The sequence below is a fragment of the Lepidochelys kempii genome, chromosome 17 (genome assembly GCF_965140265.1).
Source record: "Lepidochelys kempii isolate rLepKem1 chromosome 17, rLepKem1.hap2, whole genome shotgun sequence".
NCBI classification, from domain to species: Eukaryota; Metazoa; Chordata; order Testudines; family Cheloniidae; genus Lepidochelys; species Lepidochelys kempii.
Genome location: NC_133272.1, coordinates 3065908 through 3086958, shown reverse-complemented (window position 1 = coordinate 3086958; position 21051 = coordinate 3065908). Strand labels below are relative to the sequence as shown.

Here is a 21051-nt window from a genome sequence, read left to right as displayed (position 1 = left end):
ATGTTAGTAGGTGAGACTTTCAATTTTCATTAAAACACACACACACACGAAGTGTCTAGCCTCACGGCTATGGATAAAGCTTGAAAACGTGATCACTAAGGACAAACAGCAGAAGGCAGATAAAAGGAACCCCAAATGTGTTATTTTTAAACCTCACGATTTTCAAGCCAATCATATGACTTTGGAGGCCTGACTCATGATTTTTCAACACTCGGGGCTGGCAATACTCTACACTACATCCAACACTGTGGTAGCTGAGTCTTAAAGACATCCCTGTTTGGCTAATTTTTGCTCTTCTTCGGCACAAGTAGCAGCAGTTCAGAGCATCACAGGTAGCTACAAAAATAGCCCTCTATGCAGAAATACTTGCAGCTCCTTAACTGTCCACAAAGTTATAGGAGACCTACAAAGCTGGCAGCATTTCTGCCCAGAGCCTTTCCGGGAGGGAAGGGGAAGATGAGAGGGGGAAGAGAGAGGGAAACGATTTATTTATTTTGGTCTCCATTGCTAAACTGCTTCTCATGCAGTGAAGTCATTTCTGGAATAACTATGGGATTTGAGTGATTGGTTCCGAGAGCTGCAAAGACTTTCTTTGCAGCAATACCCAAAATAACCGTCCGGGTGCTGCAGCTATGAAAGGTATACTTCAGAATCAGAGTTTCAGACAAGAATATTATATTTACAGTTTAAAAGCCCTGTCCTTCAGGGCACTGACCTACATGTCCATATTCTCCAATCAAAGGTTCAGTGACACTGATCAATTCTCTCCTAAAAACTCCTGTGTGCTACCCTTTAGTGAAACTAAACGGATCCTAAATGTATAGAACAGCCACTTGAGTGTGTTTTATAAAAACAATAGCTATTGATCTTTCATCCTTAACACATTTCATTTTAATTACAGGGAGGAGAGACAAAAGAATGTTGGAAAGAGTTCCAGTTAGGGCTATGCAAGTTTAAAAAAAAAAAAAAAAAGCAAGCACTCTCTCTTGACAGAACTGAGGTTTCTTGGAAGAGGTTGAACATTGAGGGCTTAGCAACTCCAAGTTGGCAGTAGGGTGACCAGATGTCCCCATTTTATAGGCACAATCCCGATATTCGGGGCTTTTTCTTATATAGGTGCCTATTACCCCTGAACCCTGTCCCAATTTTTTACACTTTCTATCTGGTCACCCTAGTCGGCAGTGTAATTTCAGGCAAGTTATTCAGATGACAGGCTTGTGCTGAAGGGGCTCAAACAGCACTAACTTGCAAGCGTCCAGTGAGTGATTACGAGAGAGAGAATTTGAAGTTTGGAGTGAGCAGCTTGTTCACTGCAGGTTTCTACTTGTCCCACACATAGCAAGAATTGTCAGTCACACTATCTAGGCCCCAATCCTGCAAACACTTACATTTACTCATATGAATAGTCCATGAAAGTCAATGGGACGACTTGCATACTTAGAGAAAAGCACAGGCTTAAATATTTGTAAGATCAATGTCTTAGTTCACATGTAGAATATAAACCCATGCATGCATGATACTGGGAAACGGGGAAGACATTCATAATGAGAAGAAAGATATTGTGTGGGAAAACATCAGAAGACAATCATCATGTAAGTTCTGGCAATAAATGGAGCCTGTCCCCATTACCCTGGATGCCAGCTAACCACACCAGAAATGGAAAGAATAAATTGCACACCCTTTCAATCCCAAATCACGGATCTGGGAAAAAATAATCCAAAACAACACTCCAGCCACAAAGAGAGCCCAACTCTCAGTGCACAAGTCCCAGCCCTCAACACACCTCTCACTCACACAAAATCGTAGGGAAATAAATGGGCTTTGCAGGTGCCTTGAAGATCAGCAGATCTGGGCTATTTTGGATCAAGGGAGGGAGGGAGTTCTGAAGTTCAGTTCTCCTCATGAAGAACACCCTGGCTCCTCCTTTTTATACCAAGAGACTTGAGTACTTACTGTATTCAGTTACAGAGGGAATAGAATTGAGAAGCCAGTAGAGGGCAGTGGAACTCAGTGCACAAGTCAGGATGTTGTGCTCAACTGCGTATAGTGAAAATATTTGAAGGGGAAAATAAACCATTGTACAGCGTTAAACATATTTGCACAGAATTATCCAGATCTGCATGTGTGTAATTGTAAACAAGTAACAATGCTGAGGTAAAAGAGAAAAGGAAAACCAGGACAATCTACTACAGAACATCTAATGCATCTAACTCAGTTCAGACCATGGGTCTGATTTTCAGAGGGATACATGGAAATGAGTCACTTTTAGTTCATAAATTCCTTTTTAAAATAACCATTACAATGTTTTCTAACATTTTAAATTATTAAAATTCAGTGCCTCAAAGCAACCCATTCTCACCATAACAGTTATTCCTTGACGGTTAGGCCAAAAACTGCAGATTTTAAAAAAATATATTAATAGTAAAAACTTTCCATAGAACTATAACAAAAACATTTTGTTTGGTTTTAAACCCATCCTTCCCTTCCCTGCAGCAAGCTTAGCAACAGACTTGTGCTAGTGCATGAGAATCAAAAAGTGAAACTGGCCCAGCTATGCCACTACTGAGCAAAATGAAGCATGAACAAATTGCATATATGACTGAAGTATTTATTTTAGCTTACAGCCTCCCTTTTAAGGGGGGTAAGCTTATCAAGGTGGGAAGTATTAATGGGAAGTTTCTATGCTACTGCCAAACAAAATAAACAGTAGTGTAAGAGTTAAAATCCCTTCCTGATCTGACACTAATCAGGATTGCATTTTGTGACTGCAAGACAGATGTTGTATAAACTCTCAGTGCCCCTTGACCATAGAATATCAGGGTTGGAAGGGACCTCGGGAGATCATCTAGTCCAACCGACTACTCAAAGCAGGACCAATCCCCAATTTTTACCCCAGATCCCTAAATGGCCCCCTCAAGGATTGAACTCACAACCCTGGGTTTAGCAGGCTAATGCTCAAACCACTGAGCTCTCTCTCTCCCCCTGATCTGTACAAACCCCCAGGCATGAGTGCTATGTTATGCCAGGGACATCCAAACTTTGCTCAGCTGAGGGGCTGCATGGACAACATCTGTCCACCTGGTGTTTCTCTGTCTAATGTACGTAAAATGAAGTGGAGTGGAGCTGCCCTTGTCTTAGCTCAAGCAGCCACCTCAGATGCTGGGACCTATCAACTTCCTGGGGCCACTCACCCCAGAAGACAAGAGAAAGTCAGGGGGTGCATCGTAGGACTCTGTGGGTGACATTTGACCAACCCTACTGCACAGGTACCCATAAAGGCTTGGTTGCTTGAAGGGCAGCGGAGCCTCCCTCTCTGGAATCGGGCACCTTGGCAAGGCCACCGCGCAGTGTCAATGAGAGCCACCCAGGGCACAGCCCTGCTCTCCCTGGCCAGCAGGCAGAGCGTGGCCCCTTGCACACCGGGACCCAGGGCTTTGCCTGAGGCCTGAGGGTGGCTGCAGGGCTCCAGAGGGGGAGAGGACACCCGGCACTTTGGCTGCCCTCCAAGTAACCGCTGGCACCTGTGGCCTCCCTGAGGATGCCCCCCTGCATTAGAGCCCAGGGTCCCTCCCGCCCCCCTTTGCGGGGCAGCCACCAGGGACCCTCCTGCCATGGCCGAGGCCCCAGCCTCCTGTCAGAACGGCCCCTCTGCCTCCCACCCCCCTGGCCCTGCCCTGGGAGAGGCCCCCAGGGACAGCCCGCCCCAGCCCCGCTCACCTGCCGCCTCCTCCCAAGGATGCTCTGGCCGCAAGCACCTTTCCTCTCTTCGGCAACGGTCCTAACGGCCGCCAGGGGGCGAGCTGCCGCGGGGCACCCTGGGAAATGTGGTTCTTCCTCTCAGACCCTCCGGACTACGAATCCCAAGATGCCGCGCGCAGCGGAGCCTGGCGGTACGGCTAGGCCTGAAGCGGCGGAGCATGCCGGGAGTCATAGTCTCTTTGCGGGGTACAGGCGCATAGCGGTTAGAGAGGGGCTACAAGAGCCATGAATCCCGGCGCACCTTAGCCCTTCGGTGACGGGCATGCTGGGAGTTGTAGTCTGCTGGGACGAGGGGGGTCGCAGACCGCCCGCGCGGAGTTCCACTGTGTCGAATCGGCTGCTGCGGAACCACAGGGGGTTGGGGCAGAAGCACCCCCCACCCTTGCAACTTCGAGTGTGGAATCTACGGCTGGGAAGGCAGCGACTGAGTTTACCCGGCCTGTCATGGCGGCGGCCTCCTCCCCGGCGGGGGGCGCGCCCGCCGGCCCCCGGCCTGAGCCGGCCGCGCCGGCCCAGCTACAGTACAGCCTCCTGCTGGAGCACCTGGTGGGGGAGCGGCGGGGGCCGCGCCAGGCCCGGGCCCTGGACCCCGCCGCGCTGGGGGGCATCCCGGCCCCGCCCAGGAGCGAGGAGCAGAAGCTGATCGAGCGGGTCATGGAGAGCTGCGGGTTCAAGGCGGCGCTGGCCTGCGTGGGAGGTGCGGAGCGGGGCCGCGCCCGGCACGGGGGCGGGTGGCAGCCGGCGCCCATCTCCCCTTCCCGCCGCTCGAGCTGCCGGGGCCGCGCCCGGATTGGAGCCCCCTGTCCTGACCCGGGCTGGGGTGTTACAAGGAGGGGCCGCGGGGGGTGATGGAGGGTTATAAAATCACCAGTGGAGCGGGGAACGTGGATAGGGAACGGGGGGGGGGTCACCCAATGCAATGAACAGGCGGCTGGTTGGAAACAAACCTAAGGACATACCTCTTCGCACAAGGCAACGCCACCCTGTGGAACTCCTTGCCAGGGGATGCTAAAACCGGGTTCAAAAAAGAACTAGATACGTTCATGGAGGACAAGTCCATCAATGACTATTAGCCAAGAAGATCAGGATCACAACCTCCGTGCTCTGGGTCCCTAAATCTCTGAGTGCCAGAAGCAGGGACTGGGCGACAGGGGATGGATCACTCAGTAATTGCCCTGTTCTGTTCATTCCCTCTGAAGGATCTAGCACTGGCGTCTGTCAGAGGACAGGATACTGGGCTAGCTGCACCATTGGCCTGGCCCAGTTTTTATATTCCGGTCAGTTACTTCTCTCTCCCTGTGCCTCAGTTTCCCGCTTTGTACACCGGGCTCTCCATTACTGGCCCTGGGTGCTTGGAGATGCGCTATGTTAGTAATGTGACTCTGGGGAGAAGTCCACTCTTCTGACCACAAATGTCTTGTACAAGCTGTAACATATCAGGATGCTGGGATGTTTGTTGTGATGACCGTGCTGCATTGCTGCAATCAATGGGGAAACATTCTATTCTCACTGGGTTTTTTTGGCTTCTTTAGGTTTTGTTTTGGGAGGAGCATTTGGTGTATTCACAGCAGGCATTGATACCAATGTAGGGTTTGATCCCAAGGATCCCTATCGTACACCAACTGCAAAAGAAGTCCTTAAAGATATGGGACAACGAGGGATGTCCTATGCCAAAAACTTTGCCATTGTGGGTGCTATGTTCTCCTGTACTGAATGTCTAGTAGAATCTGTAAGTAGCCAACAGAAATGCTTTCTGTTTTTCTTTAGAAACCCTTGGCATGTGTGTATTCCTACCTAACTTGCTCTTGAGCTACACTAAAGCAACCTTGGGTGGTGGAAAACAGCTCTAGGAGGAAAATGAAGCACACTTAGCCTGTTGGTTTTTGGTGTTTTCCAGCCTCTGATTCCTTGTTATAACAGAAAAAAGTACAGAACAACCCTCTTAGGGCACACTTGGTAACAAAGATCATTCCAGTTCCAGGGCTGGATAAATATATGGTTAATTTTGGGGACTATATTTTAAAGCCTAGCCAACCTTTTTAAAAAAAAAATCTCCCTATCAGTTGTACCCATAATTATTTGGGCCTGTAACATTTTAGAAGCAAAAAGGAGGTTGGCGTGAAAATCAGGTCTTGGAGGATAATTCTGGATCAAGTCCTGGATCTCATTGTGTAGCTAGAGAGCAAAGTGACCTTGCTTGTCTCACTGCTAAAACTCTTGACTTTCATATTTCCTTAGAAATAAGGCAACAAGTTTCTTTATTTTAATTGGAAAGTGTAATTAACTCATGTAGAAGAATAAGGGTATGTCTACACGGTAATAAAACATCCACAGCTGGCCCTTGTCAGCTGACTCAGGTTTACGGGGCTACTGTAGTGTAGACATTCGGGCTTGGGCTGGAGCCTAGCTCCAGCCTGGATGTCTACACTGCAGTTTTATAGCCCCACAGCCCAAACCAGCTGATATAGACCAACCCCCGGCTTTTCATTGTGTAGATGTACCCTAAGTGTCTTAGGTAATACTCCCCCTTCCCCCAAGAAGTCTCACACCAAAGGTCAACATTGCTATCTACTGGAAAATTAGGGACAAGCATGGTCAGCTGTGAGTCAAGGGGACTGGAGGGGTGTTTTTATTCTCTAAAACTAACATTAAGTAGCTATGCTAATAGTTCCACGTGCACTTTCCTACTGTGACTCCACTGCGTTTCTCCATTCCACAGTATCGTGGAAAATCAGACTGGAAGAACAGTGTTGTTAGTGGGTGCATCACTGGAGGAGCCATTGGCTTTAGAGGTTAGTAGCACTTACTTTGAACTGTTTCTGTCCTAGCTCTGGCTCTGGCCAAGACTGCCAGCTACATGGATGTACTGCAATCTTTTCTAGACATCCCAAGTGCAGACACTTCCATGTAGTATTAAGGGGGCATCACCATGGAACTTGTAATGGTTCAAAATGAGTTAAATTTGCTTTAGGTGCTGCATCTGCTTCCCTGCTAATAAAAGGTACAGTGAAACTGACTATACACAAGCATCAGTCAAATGGAAAAATATTTTTATTCAAGGTTTTCAGAGTAACTTTGGGTGTTATTACACTTGGATAAGATGTAGAATAACCACTTAAACGGAATATTGCACAGGAAATACCACCTAGGAAATGCCAGCAGCAGCTGGCGCCCCAGAGCGAGTCTAGCTAGTAGCCATCAGAATGGGGCATAGTCCAGCACCAGTCACTGCTTAGCACCTGGGCTTTTGGCAAGAACCCACCAAATGCTCCCTTGTTAAGAATATGCCTGGAAGGGGGAGCTGTGGTTGTGCTGAAGCACAGGATTGTGGTGCTTTTCAGCAAAGTTGGAGTTCTGCCTTCTTTTCCCTTCCTCAAAAAAGAGTCTTCCCAAAGAGCATTAAGGGAAGCAAAACAGCTCTAGAAAGGGCTCCTAATTAAGTCTATTATACTGTGTCTGGCCTGGACCAAATCCTTTCGGAGCTCTTAAAGCAGCTGCTGCCTTTCTGTCCCCATCATACTGTTCAGCCACCCTAAGTCACCTGCAGTGCTGAGCTCAGAGCCAAGTGAATCCAGCCATTGCATCAGAGCTGGAAATATTCATTTGCAGCCCTTCAGAGGCAGAGAAACCATAACAAAGCTCAGTTAGTGCACCACACAGGCCCAGCCCCTGTGGTTCCAAGTGCAGTGTGTGCCAAATTCCGGGGATGCATCTAAGTCCCCTAATCCAATTAAAATTGGAGTGCAAGATTCTCTGCACGGAAAACTGCAATCCTGGGACCTCTTTAAGGCCAGCAGTATAAGCCAGTAAATGGGAAGAAGTGCAGGGCATTTCTAATTCTTTCCCTTCCCTTTTTGCATTGCAGCTGGTTTAAAAGCAGGGGCCATTGGCTGTGGTGGCTTTGCTGCTTTCTCGGCAGTGATTGATTATTACCTACGGTAACAACGCAGTCCTGTGGGAAAGTTTCACTTGTGTTCCAGTGCTGCTGGTAAGAGCTGTGGGTTCACCAGACTTACTTCCCTGCCTTTGGAGGAGTGATCAGAGCAGGATATTGCCTGCTGTTTCCGAAATGACTGATAATCCTTTCACCCCTCACCCTGGCAGGCTTATTTCATGCTCAGGTGCTGGAGTTCCTTGGAATTGAGCCAGTCTTTTGGGCACACGGTGATCAGGGTCATCATCGGAATGGATAAACGGTCAGTTTCCAAGAACTAAGCCTCTTCTCGCTAAGCCTTCCGGATCCTTTGGGGTTTGACTTCTGGGGAATGTTTTGCTGGTGCTGAAAGAGGCAAGCTGTCAGAATCTTGATAAATAAATGCAGCAAGCTGGGTTGTCAGTTTGCTGCGAACGTTTAACAGTAACAGGTTTGCAATGTGCTGCTCTGTTAGGTAGAAACAAGACCGTGTGGGCGAAAGAATAACTAATTCCAGGCATTTTTTAATATCCGCTGGAGCGTACCTAACCCTCTATACAATGCTTTAAAGTACAACTAAATGGGAACCAACTTTCCTTACCATGTCTTCGAGAACAAAGTGAGAAGGCATTTTGCCTAGTGATGCCAGTGACTGAGCTGCCACACACAACATTTCAACCAAACAATTTAGGAAAAAGCGGCTTGTTGACAGAAGCATAATATTATATGGTAAGCCTGCCTAGCTGAGCTAATCTCACTGTAGTAACACAGCAAGTGATGAGCTACTGCTTCATCTGCCGTTGGATCAAGATGTTAACTCCAAAAAGTTGTGGAGAGACTAGGAAGCCATTGCATTAGAACAGTGTCGGGAGCTTCCTATTTACTTAGGAGGATGCAATCCTTTTCCCACAACCAAGCGGCACTGATTTTGTATGCTCTGTGGTGCTGGCTATTACTAGAAGCTGTATTATTGTGCACTAGAGCTACCAGCTGGACTTGAGTATGACTTTAGGCCATATTTCAGGCTGATTGCCAATTAAATCATGCACTGAGTTTCTGTCGCACTGGGATGAGGGACTGCTGCAGTAATGGCTAGTTAGCTGCATGCTGCCTGGAGGTACATGTTGATAGGCTCTTCCAAAGGGAGACTCAGGTTCAAGGCCACGCAGGGTATGCAACAGCTGTAAGCAGTCTGATGCCTTACACCATCTCAACTAAGCCTGTGCAGAGCTGTGGCTGAAAGTGGCGTTCAGCAGACAGAGGTGCTTAGAACTCTCTCATTGAATGTAGGGGAAGATGTTAAGCCTGGGACCACTGCAGGGTATTCTGGGAAGTGAGCAAAGCTACAGTCTGGGTCGAGTGTTACTACAGCAGGCTGGAGGAGATGGACGCATGGGTTAAGTGTGTTTAGCTTTCCAAGTGGTGCTGAAAGGGCTGGTCTGCCATAGCTGCCGACTTCCTCCATGGACTTATCCGTAGTGTAGTCATAATTGATTGTTCATTAGCACCCATGAACTGGTGCCTTCGGGTGAGTTCTGGCTGCCACGTTTCTAAGACCGCTGTTCCCACCCCTTAGAACAAACATGGTTAGTTTGGTAGGCCCAGGCCTGCTTAAACTGGTATTAACCTGGTTTGCCTTTGTGAATGGCTCAACCACTACTACTCTCTTAAGTGGTCTATAGCCCAGGCTCCTGAGACGAGGGTGGGTTCCAGCTTCCAGTGTGGCCACCTGGTCACAGGCTGCTGACTGCGCTGGGGTAATGACAGCCATGTCAGCACTGGTCCAGTGAGAGCAGCAGCGGGGTTTTAGCTGTGCTTGAGTGTCCCTTTTGGGAAGGGAAACGCTGCTGTCTTCCACCCCGTGTGTCCCCACTTTCAGCTGGGGTGGGGAGCCAGCCCCATGTGACCGGTCAGCTCTCAGAGGTTCCCAGCACGGGCTGGCTCCTGCTCTTAGCAGTGGATCACAGAGTGACACAGCATGCAGCAGCTGGGCTTTGCAGCTCCTTGCTGTAGAGACCTGCCTGCCCAACGGGAGCACCATGTGTGCTTGGACCTCAGAGAGGCCTGCAGTAAATAGCAGTATTTACACTGCAAGGAAAAAAAGTGAAAAGGCAGCGTCTGTTGGAGATAACCAGCTCGCTGCTTCTTGATGCAAACATCTACGCCACCGAGCTACTTTTTGTGCAAACGTCAGGGCTTTGCTTTTTATTAATATTTTTCACATGGTTTACATCCATTGAAAGTTTATAATCTACAGAAGTTGAAACAGAACACAAACAAAAATAGATCTTAACTTAGTAGAAGTCAAATATTAATGAACCGTTCTATTCTACCTGTAGCCACAAGAGTCCGACACCTCCCACCCCGCTGTAGGAAAAATGAAAACACAGCCCATGGGATTGCCACAGCTTGTGCAGGGGGCTGGTCTCCAGCCCTTTGAACTGGTGTGGGGGTGGGTCAGAGTCTCCCTTCGGAATGACACCACAGTTGACAGATGTAGGTACATAAAACACGCAGGGATCCATTGTGCAGTTCGATCTAAACTCAGTCCCGTTATCCAGGGCAAAGTGCGACACCTGGTCAGTGCATCCAATGCCATTTCGCGTCTCTGTCGCCAGCAGCGTGGGGGCTGGAGTGTAAGCCCTTTAGACTGGCATTGCAAGACTTCCCTCTCCCTTTAGCTGCTTCAGTGCTGTGGGGCTAGCAGCTGCCTTCAGCCCCCCTGAGGCTGGTCTTTAAGACAGCACATGGAATAGCAGTTAAAGGCAGCGCTGCTGTTACAAGGGATATGCTTGGTCACCCCAAATAAACCAGCTGTCCATCGGCATTTGGCACAGAGGGTGTAGGGGTAGTGGGCAGAGCTCCCCCCCCAAGAAAAGGGGGTGGGGGAGGGGAGAAAAAAGGCAGGGTTAGTTTCCTTGGCAGGTCCCAGCACCTGTCTGTGGGCTCCAGGAATCAGGGTGGGTTGGGGTGCTCTCAAGCTACAAGAGCAGGAGCCCACAGAAGAGAACACAAGATAGTGTTTATCTGTGGGACACATCCCAGCCAGCAGGCAGAGCCATCACTGCCTTGCCCCAAGGGCTGGAGGTTAGAATTCAAAGGGAACAAGCTGGGGGGAAGCTCTCCCAGCAGAATGGCATGTACCCAGGCTGGCTGAATGGATGTGCTTTAGCTTCCACCATGTCAGGCTGGTGCAGTGAGGGAGAGCCACGTGGGGAGAATCCAGCTCCTGTTCCAAGCACAGTGGGCTTTCCCCTTCTAGGCCCCCATCTCCACGAGGCTTTGCCCTTCGAGTTCACTTTCAGCTGAGAAGCTGTTTACCTTGGTGCAGGAAGGGACAAAAAGCAGCTGTTGTCCTACAGACTCCGGCAGCCTCCTGCAGTGTTTACAAGGGGCCAGCCTGCGTGTGGCTTGGTGGTACCAAAGCAGAGCCTGGCTCCCTCCCTCCCCTTCGCCTGGTTCTCAGAAGGGTAGCTCAGCGGAAAGGCTGCATAGTGCAGCTCCCAGAGGGAAGAGGCCCCCGGGTAATGCTGGGGAAGGAAGCCTAGCTGCTCATTTGTGCCTTCGCGGCAGTGCTCCACGGGAGAGGAACGGGTGCCAAGGGCTAAGGCATTGGTATTGACGAGGTATGTGAGGCTTTCGGGACAGTCACTCCTCCCTCGTGCTGCAGGCCTGAGGGGCGTTGCCCCACCTGATCACTCCAGCAGGTGCGCTTCAGGGAGCTCCTGGCTGAACCTCGTCCGTACCTAACGTCCCCTGGAGACACAGCTGGGGGCTAGAAGCCAGTCACTTGGCACACCCAGACGGAGGCAGGTTAGTATTGGTAGTGTAATGGGACAGCCCTTTCTTCTGTCCACACAAGCCTGCCAAAGGCACCTCTGCCCCATCCTAGAGAGCAGGTTACCCCCAACCCTACACAGCGGGAGAGGAGAAACAGCAGGAGGATAGCCACACAGGACACGACAAACAGGCAGAAAGCATAGACCACAGGCCCTAGCTGTAAAGCACCTGGGACAGACATTAAAAATGCCCCCCCCCACCCACTTTTGTGGCCAAAGGTTTGCTCCAAGAGGGAGCAGAGTTCTCCGTTCACACGGACAGCAAGACAAAGTGGAGCTCGTCGTCTTGATAGGTAGAAAGGGGGAGCCCTTGGTCCCTTCTCAGCCTCTGATGTAAGAGGCCAGCCAACGTTGCACGTGCAGGCCCAGGGGATGAGGCAAACCAAACAGGCACTGGTGTGATGCTGCAGGCTTTGAGCGGGCGAGATGAAGGGACGCTTGGCTGAAGCTGGGAAGGGCAAAAGGAGAGTTGCAACGGCCTTCGAAGGAACGGGAGCCTGGCAGGAAATGAATGAAGCGAGGGGCTTGCGGCCCGTCAGTCACTACCTCTTCTGTCGAACGAATATACATAAAAAACAATTCCTGACCACGAAGGTACGTAAGACACGACTACTAGACAGGGCGCGCAGGGCCTGGGCCAGGGTTGGAGACTTGTACAAAATGGTACCAAAGATGCAGAGGGCACTGTTCTGGGGAAGTGCCCGTCTCCCCGCAGGGCGAGGCTAGTCTGTGCTGTACCCCACGCTCTGGGAGGCTGGGTTCGTGTGCGGCTGGTGCCTTCTCAGCGCAGGCTACACGTCTGTGGAGAAGTAGAGTGTGTTGCGTTTCAGCTCCGCGAAGGAGATGGGAGGATGCTGCAGGTAGTAAAGGAGAACCTGGACCTGCAGGGGACGCAGAGGAGAGAGTCAGGGCTGGGCTGGACACGGAGCTGGCGAGGGGACAGCCGCCAGGCCAGCCCCTGCCTCCAGCCATTAGAAGAACCTTCAAGTGTAAAAAGCCAGGGGAGGAGACGAACCTATCCCTGAAGGTGACTAAACCCAGCCCTTCTCCCACAGGGAAACCAGAGCCAAACAAGGGCTGTTTGAATGCACATAACACCAAGCTGAGGGGCCTGATCCACTGCAGGTTTTTAATGCGGTGGCACCTGGAGGCCTGCTCAGGATTGGACCCCACTGGGCCAGGTGCTGTACACAATACAATGCAGCCCACCCCCATCCTACTGAGGGCCACATGGGCTAGGGAGTCACCCAGACACTACCATACTCCCCAAAGCCAGTCACAGCCCCGCTCAGATTTACCCACGCTGCACAGAACGTGTCCTGGCTGAGGCAGACAGAGCCGCCTCCCCCCAGGCAGCTTTGCACCACTGGCCAGCAGCTTTCTGGGGCTTTCTGGCTCTAGAATCAGGCAGAGGCAGGAGACTGGTCCTGGCTGAACCAATGGGCTGAGCTGGTGGCCATCTGGTTAACAGCAGAACCGTCTCCCAGCAGGGTGGCGTCTGCTGTTTCCCAGCTGGGCAGGACGCCAGGTTGTCTTGCCGAGGCATGCATGGAGAGCACAGACTGATGCATGAGGGAGGCTGGGTGACCAGAAACGTTCAGGGTTAACCACCAAGTTCAACACGGCAGGTATAATGGTGCTGAGGCCAGCCCTGCTGGTGTACCCCCTGCCCGGCTGTGCATGAGCTAGGAGGGGCTGCAGCTCGGCTCCGACACGCGGGGGGACACCCTGTACAGGTGTGAGCCGCAGCTCAGCGAGGGGACAACACGCACAGCCCAGCAGGGGGCACCGCTTCTCCAGCTGGATGGAGCCAGAGCAGCGCTCGGCCCCCATACCTGTGCCATAACGTCATGGGACCAGATGTCGGAGGCCAAGGTGAGGTGTCCTTTGCTCTCCACCTCGGAGGGTCTCAGCAGTGTTGGGCCAAAGACCGTGGCCAGGTTGTGGAGGGACATTTTGTTGATGGGCTCCTTTTCGGCAACCCTGCGTGAGGGGAGGGGGGAAGTCAGTCCACTGCGGAGGTGGATCTGGAGCCACCCCAGAGCTGCCCTCGCAGGCCACCTGGCTGGGTGGGGGGCTCCCAGAGCCACTCGCGCTCCCCCAGACAACACAGGGGAGGGGAGCAGCAAGGCTGAGCCGCTCTCTCAGCCCCATCCAACCCGCCCCCTCTGTTCAGGCCCCTGGCCCCTCAGGCAGAGCACTGCCGGCCATAGCATCTCCCCAGCCTCACTGTCTGTGGGACACAGGCCCGGTGCACTGCAGGGCTCTGTCTCCCTCCGCTGGGGACAGGACCCAATTCGATGGATCAGCAGCTGCCAGGGGTTGCGCTGCCAGCCCTGTGCTGCTGTCTGGGGCGGTACGATGTGCCTGTGCCCTGTGAAAGGTCTGGGGTGGCCTTCGAAGCTGCCCAGGACTCCCCAGCACCCCTCCCCCCGATGTTCTGCAAAGCCCTCCGGCGCCTGGGAAACTGGCATCACAACATCGCTGTCTTAGGAGGCAGCTGTGCTCCTCCAGCACACGCTGAGTGCGGTCCAGGGACCCGCTGGGCCAAGTTCTCAGGATGGAAACCAACCAGCCTCTCCCAGCAGGCTCCTTTGCTCGCTGCCTGCCCCCTCCCCCAGCTCACTCTGTTCCCTGTGTGATCTTAAACAAACCAGAGAGAAAAATGCCTCCTGACGCAAGTAACATGAGACCTCAAGCCCGTGTCCAAATTCCCCCTTCCGGCCAGCCCTGTGCCTGGAGGCAGCGCCGTGAGCAATCCCAGGGCCTTGGCAGAGGAGCTCATAGAGAGAGCACGCAGAGCCATACCCACAACTGCCCCTGCCAGGGCACTAGCTGCTGCCCTCCTCCCGCCGCCCCGCTTCGGCGCACCTCAGACACGGCAGCAGGAGCGGCACAAGGGACTCCAGAGCCCATCTCGGAGCAAGGAAGGCCCAAGAACTGCCCGGGACGGATCAGTGCCTTGCCCACAGCGCTGCTGTAAGGGGGCTAGAAGGGGCCAGGCAAGCGGGGAACTTTTCTCCCTGAGCGGAGCCATTAAAACCCCTGCCAAGCACAGATACTAACAGCCACATTACAGGGCTGCCAGAGAGCTCTGTGGGGGGACTGCCACAGAGATCACCAGGAGCTGCCAAAGACCCAGCTCCAGCAAATGCTCTGCACAGTGACAGGAGAGAGACACGCCCAGAGCCGACAGCCTAGCGAGCGCTGTGTTGAGCGGCACAGAGCAGCTAGCCCAGCTCTTGGAGAACAGCCCCCCTCTGGGGGTGGGGGGGGGTCTTCGCTGCAGAGCCAGGGCTCAGTGCCCAGGTGCGAGCAGCCCCATCACGTGAGCATCCTCCCCGGTGCTGCGCTCCCCTGGGGCGTCACTAGGGCTGCTGGGCCCAGCCCAGGGCTCTGAGCACTGCAGAATGCCTAGCCACTCGCGGATTCTGTCCTAGCACGATGGCCTCCTGCGCAAGGCAGCCAGCGGGCGGCCAGCCCAGTGACAGGCCTCCCCATTCCTGGGGGGAGAAGAGCCCAAGCACATTCTCTGTCCCATCCCAAGCGTCCCCCACCAGGGATGGCGGCCCCAGCGTTACCTTTTCAAGTGTTCCAGCAGGAAGAGGAAAGTGATGAGGTTGGGATCGGGCAGCGACCGGAGAAGGTGCATCATGCAGTTCTCCTTGGCGGCAGGATCCGAGAGTGCTGGAGACAAGGAGAGAGCCCAGTGAGTGCACACAGCTCAGCCCGGGCTGGGAGGACCCTGTGAGCACTGAGCGGCCCGGAGGCTTCCCGGAGCCCACGAGCCCCAGTTGAGTCTGGCTGGGAGACCCCAGCCTGGGGGTGTGGTGGGGTCACTGGAATGACTCTAAACCTTTCACCTCAAGGCAGGAGCCCTCCCTCAACTAGCAGCCGACCCCCGGGGAAGCCAGTCCCACAACCACCCACTGCAGGGGACTGGTGCCTTCCTCAGGGGCAGCTGGTGTTGGACCCTGGTTTGACCCCTGGCATCTCAGTAGGAACCAGCCCCCCTCTGCCCGAGCAGGCTGTGGAGCAGAGGCAGAGGATCCAGCCAGGCCTCCCTGCATGGCCTGGGGCAGCACGCGTCTGACTCCCCAGCAGCGTGCTGGGGTTTGGGCTGCTCCATCCTGCTGCAAAGCCCCCACCCCCGGCCAGGGTCTGGAGCTGCAGGCCCAGGCAAGAGCCTTACCTATCCCCTCCATGAAAGCGGGGTACAGCCGGTCTGTGAGGAGGGGCTCGGGGAGCTCTCGGAAGTACAGCTTCAGGGTGCCCGCGATGGCGTTGATGTCCATGTCGCTCAGCATTACCAGGACGTCCTTGTTATCTGCCGGGGGAAACAGCTCAATGGTTTGAGCACTGGCCTGCTAAACCCAGGGTTGTGAGTTCAATCCTTGAGGGGGCCATTTAGGGATCGGGGCAAAAATTGGGGATTGGTCCTGCTTTGAGCAGGGGGTTGGACTAGATGACCTCCTGAGGTCCCTTCCAACCCTGATATTCTATGATTCTATGACCCCCAGACCATCAGGATGCTGGCCCAGCCCAGCACAGTGGGGAGGCTCCTTAGTCCCCGCCTGCTCCCCCAGGGCACTAAGCTCTGGCACTCAAGGCTCTGGCCAGACGCACAGCTCTCAGGAGGTAATGCAGCCCAGTGGCTAGTGCACAGCACTGAGGCAGCCTGGGGCCTTGCCACGCCCCCTCTCTCCAGCTGTGAATTGGTACTCACCTCACTGGCTGAGCACTGGGGGGCTCTGCACACAAGTGCCAAGAATTATCCTTCTCCCATTTCCTGCCCCAACCTGCTGCACAGTGCTCCTGTGTGCTGCCAGAGAGCTGCTGTGCTCCAGCCCAGAGGCAGCTGTGGAGGAAGGGACTCCAGAGAAACAGCAGTGAGTGTTCTTGCCTTGTTTGGTTCTGCACCACATCGCCTCCTACTGGTGGAGAGCGAAGGGGCCAGAACAGGGTTGTGATCTTTAATTCTGCTGCCAGTGAGCATCAGCCATGGTGGTGCTGGGGCTGGGAGGGACAGGGAGGTCCTGGCAGTGTCCGGACAGGGGAATAGCCAGCTCTACTTTGCAGCCTGTTCTCAGACAAAGCTGAACAGAGAAGAACTTGCCAGCCTCTTGGGAGGCTCTCATGGCTCCGTGCTTCCTTGAGAGCAGCTCAGCAGGGACGCTGATTGGAAGGAGAGCCCAGGGCAAGAGCTGGGCTGGGACGGAGCAGCCAGGTGCTTATGTTTTGCAGTTCTGCCCGGTGTCTGTGGCGAGCTCCATCCGGGGGAGGGATAGCTCAGTGATTTGAGCTTTGGCCTGCTAAACCCAGGGTTGTGAGTTCAATCCTTGAGGGGGCCATTTAGGGATATGGGGCAAAAATTGGGGATTGGTCCTGCTTTGAGCAGGGGGTTGGACTAGATGACCTCTTGAGGTCCCCTCCAACCCTGATATTCTATGATCCGGGACCATTTCCCCACAGCTGCCTCGCATGGAAGGGCAATCCCACCATTAGCCTTGTTCCGGCTCCAACATGGAGACCACGCGGCACATTAAAATCACGTTATCCAGCAAGTCCCTGGTTTTCAGGCTGGTGGGATTCAAGAAACGTGCAGCAGAGGGGAGCTGGCACAGACAGGCTCTGCAGGGCTCGGCCGACGTGCTCCCCTTCCCAGAAGGGCTCTGGTCTCAGGACTCACTAGCCGCTTACCCCAGGGATCTGCGGCCTCCAAGCAGAGGGACCGCTGGGCTGGATGGACATGTTTAGCCTGTGGACTCCAAGCAGTGGTGCAGGAGCAACCAGCTCTTCTCTTTCCACAGCCAACCTGTGCCCCACCTCGCCCAGCTTAACGAGAGGTGCGTGTGCGTGATTTTAGCCGCCCCCCAGGAAAGCGCTGCTAGCAGTCGTGGGGATGGGAGTGGGGAGCCATTTCTCTGTCACTCACTTGCATCGAAGGCTGCCTTCAGCGCCTGGATGTCTGTGGCGACTCCCGAAATCCGGTAGATGCCGACCTCCTCGATGCCTCTCTTCTCCACCTCCTCAACGCACTGCCGCACAATGTACGGCACCTTGGAGCGCTCCCGCCTGGGGTGGGGAACCAGAGCAGTGGAGTGAGACACCCAGGCCCTGGGCCCGCTGCATCCTGCGCTTCAAACAGCCACAGGGCCATGCACATGGGGTGGGCGGTGGAAGCGGCACCCGCTGCTCTGGCAGGGCTGGGTGTCGCTCAGGGGAAATGGTAAATCAGACCGAAGGGGCAGCAGAGGAGGCAAAAGGCCTGCCCCCAATCCCAGGCTGAGAGCCGTGGGCTAGCGGGAATGAAGCTGGGATGCACCTGCTCTGCTCCGGGAGAAGGGATGGGACAGCCTGCGGTCCAAGCAGAGAGCAGCGCTGGGTGCAGGCCATGCACAGGGCTTCCTCGCACACGCAGTGGCAGGGAGGGACATGGACCCGCTTGGCAGCATGATGCTGACTCCGGCTGGAAGCCCAACACTCAGATGGGGCGTGTTGTGGAGACGGCACACCCAGGGAGGGCCCAAGCCCGGGCGACCCAGCAGCCTGCTCCTTTGGGGCCGAGGGGTAGGGAAGTGCCGTCGAGCTTGGGGCTGCACAGGGGTTGTCCCCTGATGCCAGGAACTTACTTGGTCACAACGCTGATTTTCACGCCGAAGACGCCGGTCTGCTTTTTGGACGGGGTCCTCTTCAGGCTCATGTCCCGGCTCGTGAACTTCATGGAGAACTCCACCTTGATCTGAGGGAGCATGGAGGGCTCAGTCACAGGGGTGGGAAGCACAGCTGCAGGCAGGGACTTGGCCCAGGAGAGGGCAGGGAGCTGACGGACCCTGGGCAAGCGGGCAGCGACATGCTCTGGCCAGGCGTTTCCAGAGCAGCCTGGGAAGCCCAGCCCTCCTAGCCAGCGGGGGATGAAAGTGGGGAAGCCATCGTGATCCCGAGTGCAGACGCATGGCCAGTGCCTGACCCTCGCCCCGAGAGAGGCCGCCCTAAGGCACGAGCGTTGAATGGGTCCTCGGATTACCTACCCCATTCATCTCAATGACGTCCATGTGCCAGTTCTTAGTCGGCACGGCCTGTGGGTCCAGCTGTGAGGAGAGAGAGAAAGTGAAATTCCCAAGTGCTCCCCTAGCCTGCGTTAGACGCAGCCCCACTGAATCCCGGGGAGGACGCTGGCACTAGTCATGGAAGCGTGCAGAACATTGCATCACTGGACTCTTCCTGCCCTACCACAGAATCATAGACGATCAGGCTTGGAAGGGACCTCAGGAGGTCATCTAGTCTAACCCCCTACTCAAAGCAGGGCCAACCCCAACGAAATCATCCCAGCCAGGGCTTTGTCAAGCCTGACCTTAAAAACCTCTAAGGAAGGAGATTCCACCACCTCCCTAGGTAACGCATTCCAGCGCTTCACCACCCTCCTAGTGAAAAAGTTTTTCCTAATATCCAACCTAAACCTCCCCCACTGCAACTTGAGACCATTACTCCTCGTTCTGTCATCTGCCACCACTGAGAACAGCTGAGCTCCATCCTCTTTGGAACCCCCTTCAGGTAGCTGAAGGCTGCTCTCAAATCCCCGACTTGACGAAGCTGGAGTTACAGCAGGGAAAGCTGGTGCCCACCCCACAAGGCAGGCAAGTGCTACCCTTGTGTTACAGATGTGGAGATGGGCCAAAGATGACCCTGAGGGGCCTCTGAGGGAGCCTCTATTGAAGCTGGGATCAGCCCTCAGGATCCCCGGTCCATCCCCGGTCTGCTTGCTGCCCTGGGGCTGGCGTTCGCAGCAGTGCAGCCACCGGCTCTCTCCTCTCCAGCCTTGGGGAGCAGCGAAAAGCCCCCCAGAGGCCGCTGAGAGCTCTGTTACCGCCAAGCCAAGCAGCCGAGTTTCTGTAAAGCAGGGCTATTTCTGGAGCAGTCATCGAACAGAGGGAGGGCAGCGTTTTCCACAAACACTTCCCAGGTGGCCGGGGCTATTTATGACCCTGGGAACCAGGGGCTCCGCTGGTTCTGGCCGTCCACATAGGCAGGGCGACCCCAGCTGGCCAGCGCGGCGCTGGAGTTCCCAGCCATCCAAGCACTTCCACTGGCCATAGCTGCTCAGGTACCACGCCCGGGGCGGGGCCGATGCAAGTCCCACGCCTGAGGGGCTGCAGCCAAGGCACCCAGCCGCTGCCCAGGTGAAGGCTGGCGGCGACTCAGGACTGACGGGGAAGCAGCGGTCCCGTGGTGAGCACAAGTGCAGCGGTTTGGTCGCACCAGCTCGCAGCACTGAGCACCACTGCCTGCTGAGGGAAGGCCCAGAGCACCGGCAGGGGGCTGCAGAAGCCCAGTCAGGGCTGGATAAGCAGCCCAGATGCCTCCTGGTTTCCAGCGGCCTTCCTCATGCTGATCCCACAGCATCCAGCTGGGAGGGGGCAGCAAGTGGCTCCAGACCGCCACGGGGAGGCGGCCAGGAGCTTGGTGACAGATGGGATGGGGTACAAATGTGGGGCGGACCCCCAGTGGAGTCTCTGCTGTGCTCTCGGCAGGAGGGGAGGAAGTCCCAGTCTCTCCAGGGGGAAGAAGAGATGGAGGAGCTACAGAGGACCCCTGGACCCCGCTCCATGGAGCCCCAGGCTGCCCTCTCATGCTGCCTCCTCCAGCTCTTCCACTTGCGGGCCAGCTCCGGGAGGGGGCGCTGGCTCAACGAGGTCATGCCAGGTAACCTGGGCCCCCGGCTGGGATGATGAGCTCCAGATGTGGGCGAGCACGCACAGCAGGCGTAAGGCACCAGGGCGCAGAAGGAGGGGTCACGCCCTGCCTGCATTTTGGGGGAAGTCAGGGAAAGGGGAGGGAGCTCTCCTGCCCCGGCACCCACCAAGGGAGCATGGGCATCGGGTCAGGCACAGCTGCATGCCGGGCCTGTGGCGGACACTGGCTGCAGAGGGGGCTGGTTAGTCCTCTTCTGAGCTGCTCTGGGTCACCTCTGCTCCCAGCCCCAGGGCAGCCCAGCCAGCCTGGGCTCAGTGACCACAGCAGTGACTGACTGGAGCTGATCCATGAGAGCCGTAATGCGTCTGTTGAGCAGCCCTGGGAGGGGGGGGGGCAGGGGTTTTGACTCTCCCCGAGGAAAGGGACTGGAGGGCTGGCCTGGCTCTGGCCGGTGCTTTCCCAACCCCAACGGCAGAGCTGCGAGGTGTGTGAGCCTTTCCGAATACCTCGGAGCAAGGCTGTGCAGCCCAGGCCCCAGCTGCTGGGCCAGTCACGTGCCGCCTGGCTGAGCTAGAGCCCAGCTGTGCAGAGCTGCCTTTGCTCCTCAAGGACATGCCGTTTTCCTCTGGCATCTCCTGGCTCAGCAGAGGCTCTGGCGAGAACATGCTGTTCCAGTGAGGCTGAGAGAAGCAGCAGCCACTACCGGCTTGCCAGCCTCTACCTCCCCTCCGCCCTGGAGCAGCCCCAGACGTCACGCAGGCCAACGCCAGGGTCCCTCCCACCACATCCGCGCAGGAGGTGGACGGGGGGGGCCGTGGCATCCCTCACCCACAGTATATAGGAACA

At 55.0% G+C, this 21051-nt stretch overlaps 3 protein-coding genes across 14 annotated transcripts in view; 1 reads left to right on the top strand and 2 right to left on the bottom strand.

The window, feature by feature from the left end:
• The window catches only part of SPECC1 (sperm antigen with calponin homology and coiled-coil domains 1), a 171952-nt gene extending 168144 nt beyond the window's left edge, over window positions 1-3808 (bottom strand). For 2 of the 6 annotated variants that reach the window (XR_012155359.1, XM_073315159.1), the window contains exon 1: window positions 3718-3807. The gene's annotated coding sequence lies outside the window, so the exon portion shown is untranslated. Of the gene's footprint in view, window positions 1-3717 lie in introns of all 6 variants that reach the window. The other 4 variants (XM_073315162.1, XM_073315163.1, XM_073315156.1 and 1 more) reach the window with 3 other exon arrangements.
• Window positions 3809-3953: 145 nt separating this feature from the next.
• Window positions 3954-8120, top strand: TIMM22 (translocase of inner mitochondrial membrane 22). Of its 2 annotated transcripts, XM_073315167.1 has the most exons (5): window positions 3954-4456; window positions 5292-5488; window positions 6479-6551; window positions 7625-7747; window positions 7864-8120. In XM_073315167.1, the coding sequence occupies exons 1-4, from the start codon at window positions 4204-4206 to the stop codon at window positions 7699-7701; spliced, it is 600 nt and encodes a 199-aa protein (XP_073171268.1). In that variant the 5' UTR covers window positions 3954-4203; the 3' UTR covers window positions 7702-7747; window positions 7864-8120. The 2 variants fall into 2 exon arrangements, with proteins under 2 accessions (XP_073171268.1, XP_073171267.1); XM_073315166.1 differs by having other exon boundaries at window positions 3955-4456; window positions 7625-8120.
• Window positions 8121-9845: 1725 nt separating this feature from the next.
• ABR (ABR activator of RhoGEF and GTPase) overlaps window positions 9846-21051 on the bottom strand; it is a 103474-nt gene continuing 92268 nt past the window's right edge. For all 6 annotated transcript variants that reach the window (XM_073315149.1, XM_073315150.1, XM_073315152.1 and 3 more), the window contains 7 exons: window positions 18543-18602; window positions 18144-18253; window positions 17447-17586; window positions 15704-15838; window positions 15093-15198; window positions 13347-13494; window positions 9846-12392 (listed from right to left, as the gene is read on the bottom strand). In XM_073315149.1, the coding sequence (XP_073171250.1) occupies window positions 12303-12392; window positions 13347-13494; window positions 15093-15198; window positions 15704-15838; window positions 17447-17586; window positions 18144-18253; window positions 18543-18602 (789 nt within the window). In that variant the 3' untranslated portion in view covers window positions 9846-12302. The remainder of the gene's footprint in view (window positions 12393-13346; window positions 13495-15092; window positions 15199-15703; window positions 15839-17446; window positions 17587-18143; window positions 18254-18542; window positions 18603-21051) is intronic.